Source organism: Brachyistius frenatus, unplaced genomic scaffold (genome assembly GCF_029030835.1).
Source record: "Brachyistius frenatus isolate BFR_SWC_R1_liver_20210118 unplaced genomic scaffold, ASM2903083v1 Contig_207, whole genome shotgun sequence".
Lineage (NCBI taxonomy): Eukaryota > Metazoa > Chordata > Actinopteri > Embiotocidae > Brachyistius > Brachyistius frenatus.
The window spans coordinates 332,501-350,000 of NW_027210806.1; the positions used below are offsets into that span (position 1 = coordinate 332,501).

The 17,500-nt window shown below is 44.9% G+C and overlaps 1 protein-coding gene across 3 annotated transcripts in view; it reads right to left on the reverse strand.

Annotated features, from left to right (window-relative positions):
• LOC138633098 (poliovirus receptor-like) overlaps nt 1–17,500 on the reverse strand; it is a 285,894-nt gene that overhangs the window by 130,698 nt on the left and 137,696 nt on the right. For all 3 annotated transcript variants that reach the window (XM_069719134.1, XM_069719132.1, XM_069719131.1), the window contains exons 5-6: nt 15,763–15,880; nt 14,981–15,129 (exon numbers count right to left, since the gene is read on the reverse strand). In XM_069719134.1, the coding sequence (XP_069575235.1) occupies nt 14,981–15,129; nt 15,763–15,880 (267 nt within the window). The remainder of the gene's footprint in view (nt 1–14,980; nt 15,130–15,762; nt 15,881–17,500) is intronic.

Below are 17,500 nucleotides of genomic sequence, written 5' to 3' on the forward strand. Positions count from 1 at the left end.
GATAACGCTTCTTCTAATTCTGTGTCACTGCTACGGTCATGTTAGCTGATGTGATGCATGTAATGAGCTGATAAAGGGGTGGAGGTGGGGGGTAGGGGTGGGGGGGGGGTTATTCTACCTCATTAACAGCGAGAGGCAGTTCCCATAAAACAGGAAGCTGTGGTATTAGCCTGGCTGCGTCTGATAACAGTCTGGGAACTCGGCTCCTGTCAGCGTTTGCTCGGCCGCTCCGAAGGGCGGACCAATCGCCGAGCGTCGCCGGTGGTTAGCCGCGTTTGTCCCGCCCTTCCTTCACTGTGATTGGACGGCTGGTGACAGTGACGAGCGCAGCGTTGGCAATTTTCAACTCTTGCTGACCGGGCAAAAAAAAAAAAAAAAAAAAAACGCAGAACGTTTAGCACTCAGTGCAGAATAAACGCTCAGCACCTCGTCAAGCTGCGGGCGTTCATTTAAAAACGACTTTAAACATATTCTGCACCGCAGGTAGTTGCAGCGGTGGCAGAGTGTCAGCTGGTTTCGGAGCATGCTGATTTGTTCAAATTATCCAGAGGTCGACGCCCAGTATGATGAAACTGCAAAATATTCCCTGTGGAGGGTGACCGGACCCATATATTCACACAGTGAAATTGGGTTCTGGTTCGCCCCAGGCTAGCTCTGCTGGCAGGACGTAAAAAAAAAAAAGAAAAAAATCTGATCACAGAGATTTTGCCGTTTCACGGTTGTTATTTCTGAATGTCAGCTCATTTCCACTCCGGCTGCCATTTCCGGCCACTCCCCCATCGCTGGGCGCAGTTAGAGAAGTAGTAAGCTATGCAGAAAAATGAGGACAGAGTTTTTGAATCCCACTTGCTAACTTCTGTTTCAACAAAAAGCAACCGGTGCTGTTAATGTCACCGACAGTGAATTCCATTTCTGGACCAACAGGAGATGTGGGCAGCAAAATGTCTGCGCTACACTCGATCCTCTTCTCCCTCATCGCTCTCACCTTCCTCCTTCCTGTCTTCCTCTCCGCCTCCCTCCAACAACTAACCTTCCACCCCTCCGTCTCTCTCCTCCCTCACCCTCCCTCCCTCACCCTCCACTGCTCTTTTGCATTGATCAATTTGTAGTGGATTAGCTGCAGATTGCGGAAACAGTTTGACCCCGGCCGGCTAATTGAAAGACGCCGTGCTGGTCTGCGGGATTAGAGGGTGTCCAGTCAAGCCCCCCCCCACCCCGTTATTACACACAATACAAACACACCCAAAACAATCGGGGACGAGATGGGCGGTTTATTGAGTTTTTTTATTTATTATTTTATTTTTTTATGTGTCACGCCAGGAGGGAAAACATCCAACAGGTGCAACACGGAGAGAAATGTGAGTAAGCCCTCAAGTCAAATGGGATGCTGCGGGAGTGTGTGTGCGGGCGTGCTTGTTTCGAGACGGTTTGTGTCTGTGTGCATGCGCTGTATCTGCCTTTTGTAAGTATTTGCGAGAGCGATTGCGTGTATTTGTGTGTGTCTGTGTGTCCCTGTGTGAACTGCATTACAGAAAAAAAAAGAAGAAAGAAAGTAAAAAAGCGGCCGATTTGTGGCCCAGGGTCTTTAACATTGAGATGGAAAGCAGCAGCTGAAGCACAGAGGTAATCATGAGCCGCTCCCTCACCGAGTTACAACTGCAGGTAGCACAGCTAACATCTGACCCTGCGAGTCCATTGAACAATGAGCCAGTGTGCATGGCTCCAATGCCAAATGCGCATTGAACAAAATAAATCAGAATCAAACACGAGACTCCAGAACAATGTGCGTTTGTGAATGTAAATTGCAGGATCGCTATTTGTGCATTCGTACCACATCATAATAAAACCACAGATGTATGCGCACACAGCGCACAGACTACATGTGATGTCTGTAATGTGTACAAGTACACAATCGTTCTATTTGCATGTAGTGAGCTGTTACATGTAATTCCGCCTGGAGCCAGACAGCTGAAGAAGTTCGGACTCAAAAAACCACAACTACTGAAAACCGAGCAGCAAAGAGATGGAAAGAACCCCAGGGGAATGAGTGTGGGGGGGGGGAGACTACATCATGAGAGTAAATGCAAGCGTGTGCTCGTTTGTGCATTCGAGGGTCACCCACACGCTGCCTCGCCCTGATTGAAACCAGCAGTGCCTTGGCTTGGCTCGGCTCTACCCAATGAGCTCACTCTGCCTCTTTTTTTTTCCTTCACCGGACTAGTAAGAAGCGAAAGTCTCGAAGTCTTGGACTGCAACAACCCGCACGGGCCCCCCCGAACGTAAAACATGTAGGCAAGGAACGTCGAGAAACAAGTACCCTCTCTTTAAAATATTTAGACGATATACCATGCAATGCACAAACCCTTCAGCTTCCATTCGGACTCTGCTGGCTGCATATCAATAATGTATCCTGCTTTAATAACACGGATAAATATCAGAGTAGAGACATGGTTCGGTTGGTGCGATGTCGAATAAACCGCAGATCAGTTTGGGCAGCGGGGTGAAAGAAAGAAGGTCCTTTAAAATGATAATCCTGAAGTGTAAAATATCAGGGCCTCCACTGCAGGGCTAGGAAGGAAATAATGCAATACCCATAAAAGCTCTGATCAACATCTCAGTATGACTGTTGAAGCTGGTCAGCAGGGCCATGAAATGTCACTTTAATATCGCCACATTTTTTTTTATTAAAACAGAAGAAACACCAAAAATTGCAATTTTTGAATCTAATTTACAGCAAAATATATGTATTCTAAAAAATATCCATAGACTGTATAAAAGTGGACGTGGCTTCTGGGTTTGAAAAATTACGCTGATGATGAAGTGCCTTAAGCTGCAATACCACCGAGGGCCACTAGAGGTTGCCTCTTCAAAAAGCCTCTGACTCCGTAGACTCCCATTCAGCTACTCCAAGAAAATCCACAGTCATTAAAATATCGGTGTTGTTAGCGAAAGTCGCTCCTTCTTATTAGTTTTCCGGCCGTCTATCTGAAAATAATCTTGTCATTATTTAGAAAATAAGCTTCAAGAAGCTGTGTTGTTGGGGGCGTGTCTGTTTGATTGACGGGCCTGTGGCGCAGTCAGTTAACGGCTAACGGTGGGCGGGACGTAGTATCGTCAGGTTTCCAATCATATCGAGTCAGATCCACCGCTGGCTCCTCCCCCAGCTCGTCCAAATATGGTCACTTCCTGCTGCAGACCACTCTGAACTAGCAAAGATGGCGCCGGCCAAAATCTGAACTCGAGGCTTCATAACGACCGTTCACAAACCGACGGGTGACGTCACTGCCGGTCGCCGCTTGTTCCTGCCTTCCTAAAATGAAATTTGTTTTTAATCTGACTCTCTCCTTAATCTCAGCTGGAGGTGGGTTTCATCTTCTTGTCTCCTGCCTTCTCAAGTGCTGAATGAAGCACCACAGACGCCACCTGTAAATTCTTCAAGAGCCGAGGTGTTGCTTCAGTGACTGCCTGTGAAAGAAACCTTGTGTTCTTGAGGACTTGCCGTATCTCAGTTTCCTTCTTTGGTACTGAAAGAGCGATTGTCTTGAAGGACAAAAAGAAAAGGAGACCATTGCCAGCTGCAAATGCAAATACTAATTTTTGGCTCGCTTCCCAGAAAATAATCTCGCAGTGAAACTTGGTAGAAATAAACTCACTTAATACTGTGGAGCCCGTAACCTCCTCGTGCCTCTATTTTCACCTCCTGAACCCTGATTTTTGTTCATTTTCAGTTAATCAAAGGCCTAATCCCCTCTGTTAATTCTGCTAATTTGCTCCTGCACCACACAGCCACTTTTCCAAATTCACAGCTATTATGCTTTATGGAAGTATTCAGTATTTTAAGATAATTATAGGCCTAATCCTAATTAAGTGTCATTTCTGTACCTACCACACAGAGCAGGGAATTTCCCCAATTCACTCGATTTCAATTTTCTTTCCGTTAATTATAGTTTTGCTTCAAATGACGACATTCGTTGGATCACAGATCAACCCTTAAGTACTTTTCCTGGGAATATATTTCTTTCATATTTACATGCAGCTTTTAAACTCTTTTGCTGCTCTAGTACTAAACTGGCTGAACTGCCAGTGTTACAAACTGTACGTTCTCTGAAACAGCCAAACATGCAAAGTCAGCAGTGAATCCTACAAGAATAATTAGAAATATTAGTTCTTTTAAGCGCTGACAACAGACACGCTGGAGATTCAGCGTCTTTGACAGACCACAAGGCTGATGTCGGGACTAAACCTTCAGCTTTTTGCCTCCTCCCTTCCCTCTGCTGCTCCTCCCCAGCTCGTGTCCTGCAGTTATACAAGGTATGTACCGAACAATGTAGCGTACGTGATGCTAAAGAAACGCCAAACACACACTACCACACTGCCAGTTTACTGTCAACATCAACACAATTTGTGATTCTCCCATGGCAACAGAGAATTCTTGATTCTGATGCAGTGACCGCCTCACTTCCTGTTTTAAAGCCTTCTCCTGTCACCTCATCTCTTAGAATCCAAATTACATATTTTGCCTTTTTTCCCCAAGAAAAAATAATAATCCAATAATTCCTTAAAGTGGCTTGGATGTAACTCTGCACCTTTTCCGTCATTCAGTATGTGTGGATCTATAAATATGTAAATAGTCTCCTCCTCTTTTGCCACCCGCCAATCCCCTGAGGCTCGTTCATGCGAAGCTCCGCCCACGCGTTGACGGGATTGGTTCCTCAGGTATGTGACGTATGAAACCCTGTCTGTCTGAAACCGTGTTCACTGTCCCTACACATCCAAAACCGAAAGTCTCGGGCACAACACTGACTGCTTCTTTATGACACGTCTTAATATAAAAACACCCCGAGGACGTGTTACAAGTTAAAAACTTGACGTTCACTGTAGCGAGTCCTGAAGCTCTAACTGGATCTCGCTTCTCCCACTTTTCTGAGTCGTTCGGTAGTGTTTAATTTCATTTAAATGAAAACGTACATAAGTTTGCATTAAAAGAGTTAACGGCACCAGAATGAGGATAAAAATCGCTTTTTAATTGCGAGCGCGTCAGACAGTCCAATCAGTGTAAAACAGCCTGCTGAGAAGCAGCAGCCTTACATCTGGGGTGTTCAGTTTCCCCATTACATGTTCCTTGGTAACAAGAACAGATAATTGCTTACTTAAGTGGTATAATTTACCAGTTCTGTCACACTTTTATCTCATCTGTCTCTGTATACCTTTGCGATTGCTGTGTTAAAAAATATAAAGTGCACTCCGTTTATACTGCTTGAAAGTCTATTCAGGTTCCTGTTAGAGAAGAAAAACTGGTTGCGTTGGCGTCTTATATTTCAGATATCTCTCGAAACTGTTCGGATTATTAAATCCGTAAAAAGAAAGAAGTGTGTGTTTGATTCAGATAAACTGACTTCTAGTGATGATACTTCTGCTGAATACACTGTAAAAACTGCAAATCTCACCAAGTATAATAATCTTATAGTTAGATTTAAAATCTAGTTAGTTTTGTGTTTCTCAGGAAGATACTTCGACTTAATTCAAGTAAATTCCACTTTACTTGTCTTGATATCCAACTCTGTTGAGTTATTTTTAATTAGAAACGAGGGAAAAGTCTGTAAACCATCTTTTCACAGTGTTTATAATGCTGCAGAATTACACATCACAATTGTACTCTCTTCTAGCGATCTTTGTAACATCATATTGTGTCGAAACATTCAAAATATGCTGCGAGTGCAACGCCTGACAAGCCGCCTGAAGAAGTTGTTGACGCGACAAAACACGTTTGATATTTTACCCATAATGCAACCAGACCAGCGGCCTGTGACTGCCGGGGCTCCGCTCATCTCTACAGAAGAGTCTCATCATCGATCGCACCAAAAATAATAATAAAAAAAAAAAACGCCGGAGAGGGGGTGATTATCGTACGCCGCTACTCGATTAATGCGAACGCCGCTGCGAGCGTTTTCTTTGATTGCCCCGGGGTCGGTCGCCGAATGACCTCCGATCCTGAAGAACAAACACGCGCCGCTGGAAAATGCTCACAGCTTTCTCTCTTTCTTTCGGAGCCGCACACACCGCCGGTGGTAATCTGTTGACTGGAAGGTCGTCCTGCTGCGAGACAGATAGAGAAATAGACTAAAGCTACCGCTACCGGGCGCCCGGTGATACTGCCTCAGCACAAATCTCTCAGACTATCACCTCCTATGTGTGTATGAGTGTGTGTGTATGTTTGTGTATTCCCTCCAGGTCTGTGTGTGTGATAAGCCCAGCCTGGAGGCCCTCTCCTCAGCTCTTATCTCCCTGACAGACGTTACCCCTGCGTGGCCGCGGCCCCGGCAGTCACACCGAGGGGGCACCGGCGGAGCTCTCCGTGATTCCTGGAAGTTTCCATCAGATTTTCCCCGGCTTTGTTTCTGATCGTCAGACAGAAATATATATTTTTAATGCACAGATACAGCCCCCATACCTCCTGATTCTTTTTTGTTGTTGAGAGATGGAGTTCACTGGAAACTCCATTCCCAGTGTTTCTAACATGATTTGGATTGAGCCGAGTTTTCAGAATAACACAACAGATAGGAAATCATTAATTATAAAAAAGGCCCCAATCAAATAAATAAAAAAAAAGAAGGATTTTCACACCGTAGAAATTAAATTTGCTGTTATCAAATATCACAAAAGGCTTTAAAAAAAAACAACAACCTGAATTTCATTTCTATGTTCTTTTATTATTCAATTAAAAATCACCTTTTTTTCTTTGATAATTGAAAATGTGATATTTTTTTCCTAAAACTTTTCACCCATCAGGCCCTCAACCCCTTTTATCATCACAACTATAGCAGCTATTAGTGTGACAAAATTATGAAAAGCATTATGGCTCATTTTGTTCACACACCAATACTGATTCCTGGTTGTATACTTTTCCATTCAGCTGTGAAATAACCAGCTGGAGACACTTTGACATACTAAAGTTTTTATGTATTCTGACATTGTCTCTCCTCATTCTCATTTTATTATAATTTATCTATTAACTGTTATTTTTTTTAATCTTATGCAAGACACTCTTTAACTTCAGAAGAGCTATATAAATAAAGGCATGATTATTACTTCTACTACACTCCTAGTAATAAGTTAAAAATGAAGATTGTTCATAAAATATGTTGATAGTCTGTTACCCCCAACCAGAATTATGAAAACAAGACGTCACTGAAATGCCATTTCTGTTCATAACAACACAAACAGCACTGTTTCTTTCAGCTGTATCGAACCAGCCACTTAAGGTCACAACTCTCTGTGTGGAAGCAGACAGACAGATTAGATGAGATCTGACTGGAAGTCAAAACAGGTGGTAAGTTCCTGTCTGTTACTGTGGCAACGCATCAGCAATACAGGAAGCCCTGACACGATAGGTAATTTATGGTTTACGTCTCTAATTTACGTGTGTGTGTGTGTGTGTGTGTGTGTGTGTGTGTGTGTGTGTGTGTGTGTGTGTGTGTGTGTGTGTGTGTGTGTGTGTGTGTGTGTGTGTGTGTGTGAGAGAGAATTTATATTTATAAGGAAATTGAATAACATCTGTATAACTGTCAAAGTGCTCCTGTATTACATTTAGTATTTTTGTTTGTTCACTTTCTGCTTTTATTGTGAAATCTTGTCCATTTGAGGACACCTCCCTGCAGCGGGAGCTTCACACTGCAAGAATATTCAATTAACCAATTAATCAATCAACAGATCATTGTTGATAATCAACTAATCTATCGGCAGAAATGTGATATTTTCTGGTTATCTTTGATGTTCTCTGAACCGACGATCCTTCGGGTTTGCTCTGCTCATACATTATATGACACTGGAAGATATCAACTTTGACTGTGGGAAACATGAAATCGAAACATGCTCAGCGTTTTAAAATATACAGTGCGATGCCGTTACAAGTCTTCCACTGCTCCCCCTCGCCCCGTGTGCATCTGCATACTGTCAGTGTGTTTCATTAAGGCTGCGCAGAGGTTAGCCAGGGCTTTATGTCATGGCGAGTCGGTGCCAGCGTTTCCCCCCGTGGCTAGATCCTCTACATTATTTCATGCACAGAGTTGCAGAGTTGCATGGTTCAATGTGTGTGCATGTGTGAAACGCCGTGCGTACGCGTGCAGAGCAGAGGATGTGCCTTTTCCAGGGGACAGCTATCTGGCTTTGCTGCAGGCGATCCAGGAAATGCTCCTCCGCTGGTCCACTCAGATGTGACTGTGTGTGTGTGTGTGTGTGTGTGTGTGTGTGTGTGTGTGTGTGTGTGTGTGTGTGTGTGTGTGTGTGTGTGTGTGTGTGTGTGTGTGTGTGTGCGTGTGCGTGTGCGTGTGTGTGTGTGTGTGTGTGTGTGTAAGGGGTGTGAATATGTGTGTGTGTGAACGGCAACAACAGCCCCCAGCTCAGTGCCAGCTGGACTCCCCATGAAAGGACTTTTGTATTTGGGTGGGGGGGATGAGGGGAGGAGAGGTGGGGGTGGGGTGTTGGTTGGGGTGTGGGTGATAGGCAGAAGGGCAGAGGACAGAGGGGGTCACTGCCTCCTGCCAGCGCCCTCTTTCAAACTGGATCAGAAGTGATCGGAGTTATTTTTCTGGAGGACTTTTCTGCCACTCTCCTCCTCCGTTTGTACCTTCCTGCTTTTTTTTTCTTTTTTTCACACTCTGAAAAACTGGCCTTTATCTCAGTTTTCAGCCCTTCTGCAATCTGTCTTTATTCTGCTGCCCACCCCACCTCTCGAATCCCCTCCCATCCTCCACTCCAATCATTTTTTTTTTCTGCCAACATCTCTCTCTCTCTCTCTCTCTCTCTCTCTCTCTCTCTGTGTGTGTGTGCGTGTGCGTGTGCGTGTGCACGGTCCACTGGGCAGATCCAGCTGGCGCCTTAGCAACCGAGCAAGCCACGCATAGCTGGCATCATGTCCATGTTGACGGATGGGGTTAAGGGTGGGGTTGTGTGTGCACATGTGTGTGAGTGGTAGAGGGGTCGCTGGACACATTTCCCTCCTGTCAGCAAAACCCAGCTGTAGTACAGTCGTATTTACTCCTGAGAGCTCAGCGCAGATGAGAGAGACGGGCCGCGAGTGGTTTAGTGTTTAGCGTTCATTAAGTCTCTCAGAGTGCTCACCCTCGTCCTCTTGCCTCACCTCTCTTTCACCCCACCCCCATCACTTTTCTCTTTCCTCCCCACCCTCCTCTAAGTCATGGGCCCCGCGGAGACCGAGGGGGGAATCGTGACGGCTGCTCGGCGGCGGCAGAAGAAGACAGAAAAACACAACGCTTTCATCTCGCGTTTAACAGAACAGAGAGAAGCCGTTAACAGCTCTCAGCAGGGAAATTAGCGGGGTGTGTTAGGCCTGTGTACACAAACTGCCGGGATATTAACTGCCACATTACTGAGAGACGGGGCCTGACAGTTTACGTCTCCCGCTGAGAGACTGGAACCTGCTCCATCACTACGATCGGACGTGTAATGGTAAAGCAGAAGATTTGCGAACTAATGATGGATTACTCTGACCACAAAAACATGCTATCTGTCGGATTCACTGAACACAGTGAAACCTCTCGAAAAAAGTTTTCTCGCACTTCTATGTCAGCTGCAATCTTCACAATCTCAGTGACAGGAGACTAATCTTCCGTGTAGCTCAGTTTAGATTAGGATGTGCATTTCAAGCAAAACTACTATTCGAAATTTGCTCGGAACTTTTTGATGTTTGATTTCTTTCTTAATAGCTCTACCTGCAAAGCTCCGGACCCCTGAAAACATCGTGTTTTTCTTCTGCTTATGTTATTTCATGGCGGCTAGCGGGTCGCTTTTATGCGTATTACCGCCACCTTGTGACGGGACCAGGAGCCGGTAAAAACAAGTGGAAATAAGGAAGAACGACAGTCGCATGTACTAATCGATTTTGGAGATTATAACGACTATTTGAAGATTTGAAATTCATGCTCCAACCTTAGTTTAGATGCACCGTGGCACACCAAAGCATGATTTTATTCACTTCGCCTCCAGCCTCCACAGCAGCACATTACCGCGCTGACCTATGATACCGTCAACCCGCTCGGTAGAAGGGTCAATTGTAATGATCTTCTTTCTCAACCAAACCCCGTGTCTTGGGCTGAACTAATTGGCTCGATCCATGCGCGGGTGCTGAAGGTGACTTCAGAGGAAGCAGCGTTTCAAAATGTCGCTGCAGCTCAGTATTGGGTGTTTTCAACTGTGATCCAGTTATACGAAATGAACCAAGGATCACCATTTTTTTTCCTTAGTGGAAGTATATCTCTTGATTTGTAAATATTGTGGGGAGGAAAGGCCACAGCGAGCCGGTGAGATCAAAAAAGAAGAAAGCCACATTTATGATTTGTGAAAACCAACTCGACTGGTGGAAAAACAATCCGCAGATAAGAAGATGCTTCAGTCGCACAGATGAATGCGAGCAAACCAAAGGGAATTCGGCGTGGTCTGCTTCAAATGTTAATTTCCTGTAAAGCACTTCGAAAACTTCTCGAGCAGACAGACAGTGCCGTGTTTTACTCGTACCACGATTAACTCGGTCTGTTGGGTTCAGCGGTTAAAACTGCTGGTGGGCGCCTTAATTAGTAGCCTGCATGTTGGTGAATGAGTCTTTCAGCCATGTACACTGATCATTTTCACAAAGGTGAATCAAACGATCCGTCCCTGTTGTGATTCACCAGCAGTGGCAGACCGGCCATCTGGAGCGTTGGGAATTTTCCCGGTAGGCTTCTTTTAGAAATGGGCCAATGCGAGAGAAAAAGAAATGGAAATAGTCACTGGGCTGTGAATGTGATGACTGGCCCGGAGGAGCGAGTTTGTGGCCTGATTCCTTCTGAGGAATTCTCCCATTAGAGCTCATGATTCACCTGCTTTCGTTATAATTAGGAGTTTATTTATTGTGTGTTTGCAATAATACGTATTAATGTTGTCACACGGTCTTGACAGGACTAGGACATCATGTTAATGGAAAGTGTCATGGCTGATGTTTTTGAAATGTTTATGAAAATGTTTATAAAATAGACGAATGCCCGCTCGCTCAGTTGCAGCATTTGTCCCTGAATGGTGTTCAAAAGCAGGCTTAACTTCTCAAGTATTGACAACCAGCTTAATGCTGACTCTGTTGCTGCTGCAGTATAAAATAAAAATAAAAATGTTCCATAAATTAGATGATAAAATAAATATTTGTTTGGTAATGACGTCTAACGATGGACCAAGAAATCATTTTAAATACATTTATTGGATTTTGATAAGCTTGTTTAATTTAAAAGTCCAGGACAATATTTCATTTCATCCCCTGCTCATATTGACTACTGTCTGACAGACGGAAAAGATTGACACCGAGTTGAATTGGACCTGGAATTTTAATAATGGCGTACCTGCCCAGCCCGATTTAGTCGAGCTGATATTTTGCAGAATCAAATTAAACAGTACAATTTGCATTTATACAAGCATAGACAGACAAAATGAGGATGGCAACAATGGCAGTTTTGACAGGTTGGTTGAGGAGACTTTTGTGTTCAAATACATGTCGCAGCATTGACCCCCATCGCTGCCAACAGCACATTTTATAGAGCCCATTTAAAGTGTGAATGTTGCGCTGTTATTCCACCTCGCCGCTCTGTGGGAAAGGGACGAAGACGGGAGGAAGGATATTGTTGTTCTGCTGTTAACCCGGCAGTGGAGGTTGTCAAAGTCACAGATTGTATGTGAAAGTGGACGGAACTTCCGGGTCTGAAAAATGAGGCCGATGCGGAAGTGCATTAAACTGCAATACCACCGAGTGCCACCGGAGGTCGGCTCCAAAAAGCTCCATAGACTCCCATTCAACTTCTCTCAAAATTTTCAGTCAATAAAATGTCTCCACGGGTTATCTCGGGGTTGTTAGCTAAAGTCGCTCCATCGTATTTGTTTTCTGGCGGTCCATCTGAAAATAATCTTGTCACGAGTTCAAAAGTAAGCCGTGTTTTTGGGGGAAGTGTCTGTTTGATTGACAGGCCTGTGGTGCAGTCAGGTTACAGCTATCGGTGGGCGGGACGTAGTATCGCCGGGTTTCCAATCAGATCAGTCAGATCCACCGCTCGCTCGTCCAAATATGGTCACTTCCTGCTCCAAACCGATCCGAACTAGCAAAATGGTGCCAAATGGGTGGTTGAGGCTGTTGTGCACGCATCTCCAAATCACATACTGGGGGCAGCATTTGTTTGGTTCAGTGTAAAAGAGCAAAATCCAATAAAATGAAAAGCCTTATTTACTGCAGTATTGCTGAATCTCTGTAGAACTGAGGTTATAACTGTGACCTTAGCACCTCACTTTGATGCGCAACACATTGAGCATTGAACAAAACCTACAGCCAAATGCGTCTGCTTCATTCTCACTTCTGGGACTCGCCTTCTTCAAGTAAACATGTTAAATTGAGAGAATAAGTCAGTGTTACTTTACACCCATGGAGTTGTTTTACTGCTGGAGAACACAAGCAAACCCTGAGACACCAAGGACACGTTTAATACAGAGGAGGATGAATCAAAAAGTCTGCGCTTCATCTCACATGCTTACTAAGATCTTTTTTAAAACAAGAGTGTGAGAGTTCAAAGTATATGTGTGTGGACTGTGTGGATATTTGACATGTATTTGCAAAGGATTTCAGTGCGTTAAGTGCTATGTGTGTGTGTGTGTGTGTGTGTGTGTGTGTGTGTGTGTGTGTGTGTGTGTGTGTGTGTGTGTGTGTGTGTGTGTGTGTGTGTGTGTGTGTGTGTGTGTGTGTGCGCTAGAAGAGGGGAAAGCGTACCCTCCCTGATACTTTGAATCAGTCACAACGCGACGCTTCCAGCAAGAACAGTAGCAGCTTAGCCACTTCTGAACCTCCCACACTCCCAACACACCGCCCGGCTACAAAGCATCTTTGTTCTCAGAGGAGACAATTCAAATCTCCAGCTCCAATTTCCCACGGATTTGACTAAATCTAGCTTTTCTCGCAGTCTTTTGGCAATAGAATATACTTTTTTTTTTGTTTTGTTTGTTTTGTTCATACGTCTCAACATGGTGATTATTTCCAACTAATTCATCTACCAAAAAAAAAAAAAAAAAAAAAAAATCGTAAAACAAGGGATGAAAGCAGTTTGACCAGTCAAGCAGGCCGTGTGAAGTGCACCACTATGGAAACACACACCGATGGGAAAGAAAAAAAAGACACCAACATGTTTCAAGGCCTGCCCGCTGACCTGCTTTGAGGCATTGTGTGTGAAGTGTGTGTGTGTGTGTGTGTGTGTGTGTGTGTGTGTCGGATCAATGTGCGAAAGCATCAGAGGGCAGAGAGGAAAAGAAGGAAACTTCCCTGACCGAACACCGTGGCAACAAGCAGCCGAATCACCGAACTGGGAAACATCGAGAGTCAAAGACCCAGCAGAAAGATCCAGACTGCATGCAGACACAATCATCGAACTCTTACCGCACAGAGCGGGGAAGTTCAAAAGCACAAGAGGAAAGAAAAGTGGAAGAAGGAGGAGAAAGCGCTCATTTGTAGTAGGAGTTAGTAACAAAAAATTAGTGTTAGCAGAGAAAGGAAAGGGGAAAAACACCCAGAAAAAACAGAAATAATAAGGAAAGGAAACCTGGGCAAACTGGCTCACACCAACTTCAACCCCTTTGGAAGAATTTGGAAATCCTCCAACAATCCCAACGTCATTGTGTCCACTGCAGGGCCAAAAAAACTGCTGTAACGAGGGCCGACGCTCGCGGACTCACACACACACACACACACACACACACACACACACACACACACACACACACACACACACACACACACACACACACACACACACGCACGCACACGCACATGCACACGCTGCAATTGACATTTAATTTACGTCCGGGTAGAGCTGAGAGTTTCCCGGTGTGGTCGTATAAACCTCGGTTTCCAGAGAGTGGTTTCAATCATCTCGAGTCAGGCCCTTGTTCTAAAATTTGGCCCTGCTGTGGGGGGAAAAAGGTCAATCAGAGCTCTCCGCCGTGCCGGCCGGCGAGGAGGGAAACATGAAAAATAAAAAAATAAAATGTGAAGATTCGAGAGAGACCAGCGTCCCTGCAGCTCTCAGATCAGCCCTGATCCCAGCATGTGTGCGTGGAAGAGAGAGATTTATGCTTGTGTGCATGCATGTGTGCAGGTGTATCTGGACCATGTGTGTGTGTGTGTGTGTGTGTGTGTGTGTGTGTGTGTGTGTGTGTGTGTGTGTGTGTGTGTGTGTGTGTGTGTGTGTGTGTGTGTGTGTGTGTGCAACTTGTCTGCTTGCGTGCGCACGTATCGAGGCCCACTTGACAGACTGTACATGTGCACGTACACCTGCACGGGATGTGTGGTGTCACCTCAACGTGTCACAGTATAGATAGATAGATAGATAGATAGATAGATAGATAGATAGATAGATAGATAGATAGATAGATAGATAGATAGATAGATAGATAGATAGATAGATAGATAGATAGATAGATAGATAGATAGATAGATAGATAGATAGATAGATAGATAGATACTTTATTAATCCCACAAGGGGACTTTTTTTTTATGACACTGTGTGTGTGTGTGTGTGTGTGTGTGTGTGTGTGTGTGTGTGTGTGTGTGTGTGTGTGTGTGTGTGTGTGTGTGTGTGTGTGTGTGTGTGTGTGTGTGTGTGAGTGTGTAGGCAGTGATCGCATGCTGTTGGCTGTTTTCCTGTTGATGCAGTGTGGCTGTGCTGTGTAGCCTGTGTGTGCGCGTGTGTGTGTGTGTGTGTGTGTGTGTGTGTGTGTGCGTGTGTGTATGTGTGTGTGTGTGTGTGTGTGTGTGTGTGTGTGTGTGTGTGTGTGTGTGTGTGTGTGTCCATCATATTTGTAGGTGAATGTCCACGGTTCTCCGCTGCATTCATCGATACACACTTCCACACATGTACAGTACAGAGGACGAGTGTGTGTCGTGCGTGTTTTCTGATCGACTCACCGATGACGCTGGTGGTGATCTGGTACCGGCTGGCGCCGTGCTTGTTCTTGACCTCACAGATGAACGTGGTGTTGACGGCGTCGTCCACCTTCCTCACCATCAGCTTGTTGCCGTCCACCACGACCGTGTCCGGCAACGGACCGGAGGCCCTTGAGAGGAAGGGAGAAAGAGACGGGACGGAAAGAAATAAATGCAAGGCGGTGAGGAGTTTTGGTGAAAAGAGAAGTGAGGAATGACCCAGGAAGTGATAGATGAGAAAAAATGTCACACGGAAAATAAGAGATAACCAAAAAAAAGAAGAAGGGAGAGACATGTAAGAAATAGCGAGTGAGAAGATTTTTTTTTAAGAAATTGGACCAAATAAGATGAAGTGAAAGGAAATCAAAAAGACAAGTTGTTGAGAGAGGAGGAGGAGAAAATGAAAAAAGAAGAAACATAAAAATGGGAAAGAGATTGAAAGATAAAAATAAGAAACAGACAGTTTGTCACTGTGACAGCAATAATGTGAGAAAAATCCCAGACATGTGAACAGCCGTCCCGTCTCCCTGCTCATTATTCATCAGTAAAACCACACATATAACACACGAGCCATCTGTCCATCACGACGAGACGTTAGGAGCGTTTGTACTTTAAAAAAAAAAAAAAAATCTACAAAGAAACGATCATTTAAGCGAAGAAGAAGGAGGATGTTCGGCACGTTTCTAACTATTATTAGAAAGTCTTTCCGGAGGAGTTGGAGGGAAACGGAGCGACTGCACAGATGGACCGAGTGTGATTCTTACGCGGTCCAGGTGACGGTGGTGGGCGCAGGTTTGGCGTTGGCCAGGCAGAACAGCACGACATCAGAGCGGCCGACGTACCAGTTGTTGTCGTAGCCCTCTATGGACACAGAAGGGGGGTCTGAAACACAGAGGGCGGATAACGTTCATTATGTATTTTATTCAACGTATTTTTATATCCAGAGCCACCTCTCATTCACAGTAGTTAGTGACCCTGGAGGATGTTAAGATAGAGTAGGTTTACGTTACTTCTTAAACTTCGTCTCCAAATAAAACTGTTACTGCAATTGAAAAGATGGTTAATGGTGGCAGTCGGAGATGCAGCCAATTCAAAAAGGCATCCAGAGAAAAGACACATAAATTGGACATGAATCCAAAAGTGAATCAATCGAAGCTGCTTCTGAACGTCTTGTGAAAATCTCGCTGAAATCATGTGACTTCGCTCCTTGTTTTTTTTTTGCACCCCTTTTACGATCTTCTTTTACATCGTTATCTTCATTTGACCTGCTGCGATGTGTATTTCAAGTCCACCCACATGTCTTAACATTATTATCTGTAGAAAATGAATTGGGATTTTACTTCCTCAGTAGCCTGCTGGAAAGTGAAAGTGTCTCAGCACTTCACAAGTCTGTCAGTGAGCATGCTAACACACTACCAGGCGAACAGGCTGCCATCCTGCCATTTTGAGATGTTTGATTCATGTTGCTTCATACAACTCGAAACAAAAACAAAACCTCAATACAAGACAAAAGGTGTCTGATAGCCGCTGTGCGCGTGGTGATGTGTGTAGAACCGGCTGCATCTTGGAAAAATGTGACATAGAAAACTTTGCAACCTTAAAGAGGTTTCCCCCCCCAAAAAAAATCAAGGTTTTCTAATCCCAGCAGGGAGAGAAAATGAATCAATGTCACCGCTGCGAGAGTTTTAAAATTAAGACAAACCAAAGTGGTGTGTGGGGAAAGTTAAATAAAGCAGAAAGTGTCTTTCTTCCCCGTCATGTTTTCCGTGTAAAAGACGGAGAGATGAAGCGAGCGGACGACGGTGTGAGAGAAAGAGGAAGCGGGACAGGAGGGTCGGTGTGTGCGTCCTCCTCCCGGAGAGCGCTGACCTATAAAAGCTGATCTGAGTTACACAGCAGACAGGAGACATGATCCCTCACACCATCGCCAAACTAACACACACACAGCGAGCAGTCCCGGCACAGTGTGTGTGTGTGTGTGAGAGAGTGTGTGTGTGTTGGGCTGATTACACCTCTGTGAGCACACGTTTCCAGCGTGACGACGTTTATCCCGAATCTCACTTGGATGAAGAGCTGGTTTAAATTTGATTTTTTTTTTATTTGATTTTATACACTTTATTAATCCCCGAGGGGAAATGTCTTCACTACAGCAGGGGGGCTCTCAGGGGGGAGATGCTGCAACAGGCTGCCACTAGCGCGGCGCCAGGTAACCTGACCTGAGGTGCATGTTTTTGGATGATGGGAGGAAGCCGGAGAACCCGGAGAGAACCCACGCAAGCACAGGGAGAACATGCAAACTCCGCACAGAAAGGCCCAGGACCGGATTCGAACCCAGAACCTTTTTGCTGTGAGGCGACAGTGCTAACCACTGCACCACTGTGCCGCCTTGTTGACTCAAGTTCAGGAACGCCTTTCCTCATAATTATGTGTATATACACCCAGAACCACAAACGTAGAAATACAAAATCTGCTTACATACATCTCGTACAGTTTGCGTACGTC